Source organism: Malurus melanocephalus, unplaced genomic scaffold (assembly GCF_030028575.1).
Source record: "Malurus melanocephalus ecotype Western Australia unplaced genomic scaffold, MMel_1.1 scaffold_1135, whole genome shotgun sequence".
Taxonomy (NCBI): Eukaryota; Metazoa; Chordata; class Aves; order Passeriformes; family Maluridae; genus Malurus; species Malurus melanocephalus.
The window spans coordinates 56,110-57,952 of NW_026624367.1; the positions used below are offsets into that span (position 1 = coordinate 56,110).

The 1,843-nt window shown below is 61.2% G+C and overlaps 1 protein-coding gene across 1 annotated transcript in view; it reads left to right on the forward strand.

The window, feature by feature from the left end:
- The window catches only part of NEUROD2 (neuronal differentiation 2), a 2,479-nt gene extending 1,243 nt beyond the window's left edge, over nucleotides 1-1,236 (forward strand). The window contains exon 2 of the mRNA XM_057387110.1: nucleotides 102-1,236. Within this exon, the coding sequence (XP_057243093.1) occupies nucleotides 107-1,183 (1,077 nt within the window). The 5' untranslated portion in view covers nucleotides 102-106 and the 3' untranslated portion in view covers nucleotides 1,184-1,236. The remainder of the gene's footprint in view (nucleotides 1-101) is intronic.
- Nucleotides 1,237-1,843: the final 607 nt, after the last annotated feature.

Sequence of the window (1,843 nt, forward strand, 5' to 3'; positions counted from 1 at the left end):
ATTCGTTTTCGCCGGTCCCGGCGGGTGGGAGCGGGGCGGGGGAGGGGGGGGCCGGGCGGCGGGGCCGCCGGTAACGCCTGGCTCTTTGCCCCCCGCTGCAGCCACCATGTTGACGCGACTTTTCAGCGAGCCCAGCCTGGTCCCCGAAGTCCCGAAATTCCCCGGTTGGGCCGAGGAGTGCGAGGAGGATGCCCGGAGCGAGAAGGAGGAGCGGGCGGGGAAGGGCTGCGCCCTCCCCGAGGAGCCTCCCGAGGGCTCGCTGGGAGAGAGCAAGGAGGAAGGGGAGCTAGGAGGGGACGAGGAGGAGGAGGAGGAGGAGGAGGAAGGCCTGGAGGAGGCGGAGGGCGAGCGGCCCAAGAAGCGCGGCCCCAAGAAGAGGAAGATGACGAAGGCGCGGCTGGAGCGGTCCAAGCTGCGGCGGCAGAAGGCGAACGCCCGGGAGAGGAACCGGATGCACGACCTGAACGCGGCCCTGGACAACCTGCGCAAGGTGGTTCCCTGCTACTCCAAAACCCAAAAACTCTCCAAAATCGAGACCCTCCGCTTGGCCAAGAACTACATCTGGGCTCTCTCCGAGATCCTGCGCTCGGGCAAGAGGCCCGACCTGGTCTCCTACGTGCAGACTCTGTGCAAGGGGCTGTCCCAGCCCACCACCAACCTGGTGGCCGGCTGCCTCCAGCTCAACTCCCGCAACTTCCTGACGGAGCAGGGCCAGGAGGGGGGTCGGTTCCACGGCCCCAACGCCGCCTCCTTCGCCGTGCACCCCTACCCCTACCCCTGCTCGCGGCTGGCCGCGGCGCCCTGCCCGCCCGCCGCCGGCCCCGGGCCCCACGGGCTGAGGACACACGGCTACTGCGCCTCYGCCTACGAGAGCCTCTACGGCAACACCTCCCCCGACTACAACAGCTCGGAGTACGACGGGGGGCTCAGCCCCCCGCTCTGCATCAACGGCAACTTCTCCCTCAAGCAGGACTCTTCATCCCCCGACCACGAGAAAAGCTACCACTACTCTATGCACTACTCGGCGCTGCCCGGCTCCCGCCCCGCCGCCCATAACCTGGTCTTCGGGTCAGCGGGGATGCGCGGGGGCGTCCACTCCGAGAACATCTTCCCCTACGACATGCACCTCCCGCACGAGCGGGGCCCCATGTACGAGGAGCTCAACGCCTTCTTCCACAACTGACCCCCGCCCCGACACCCCTCCCCATCGCCGAGGTGGCGGGGACGGGGGGCGATCCCCCCCAACCCACACCCCCCACCCGCGGCGGCCCCGCGGATCGGCCCCCGGGGCTCCGCCGTGGGCTTTGGTGCAATATGGGGACCCGGCCCCGGCGGCGGGTCCCCGCGCCCCGTGGGGACAAAGTGCTTTTTTGGGAGGATTTTCCCTTTTCCTTAAATTTTTATTCTTGTCGATTTCGTTATTTTAAAATTTTCATTATTTATTACTATTTATTTATTGTTTCATATAATTTATTTAGCTATTTTGTTATTATCGCTATTATCATCGGTATTATTATAATAACTATTACAGCTATTATAACCACTATAGCTATTGCTATTATTATTATTATTAATATTATTATTATTGTTATTATTATTAATTTATTTATTCTTTTCCCGGGGGAAACGTCCCGCACGGGCAGACCCACCCGTCCAGCCCGCCGGAACCCCCCGGGTGCCCAGCGCGACCCTTTGGGTCGAGCCGCTTCGTTTCATTTTTAATTCGTTTTAATTAAATTTTATATATTTATTTTTTAAATTTTTTCCCCCCTCCCACCCCCATTTTGGGCCGTTTCTCCCCTCCCCAGCCCTGACTCCGACCCCCCCGCACCCCCCCGGCATT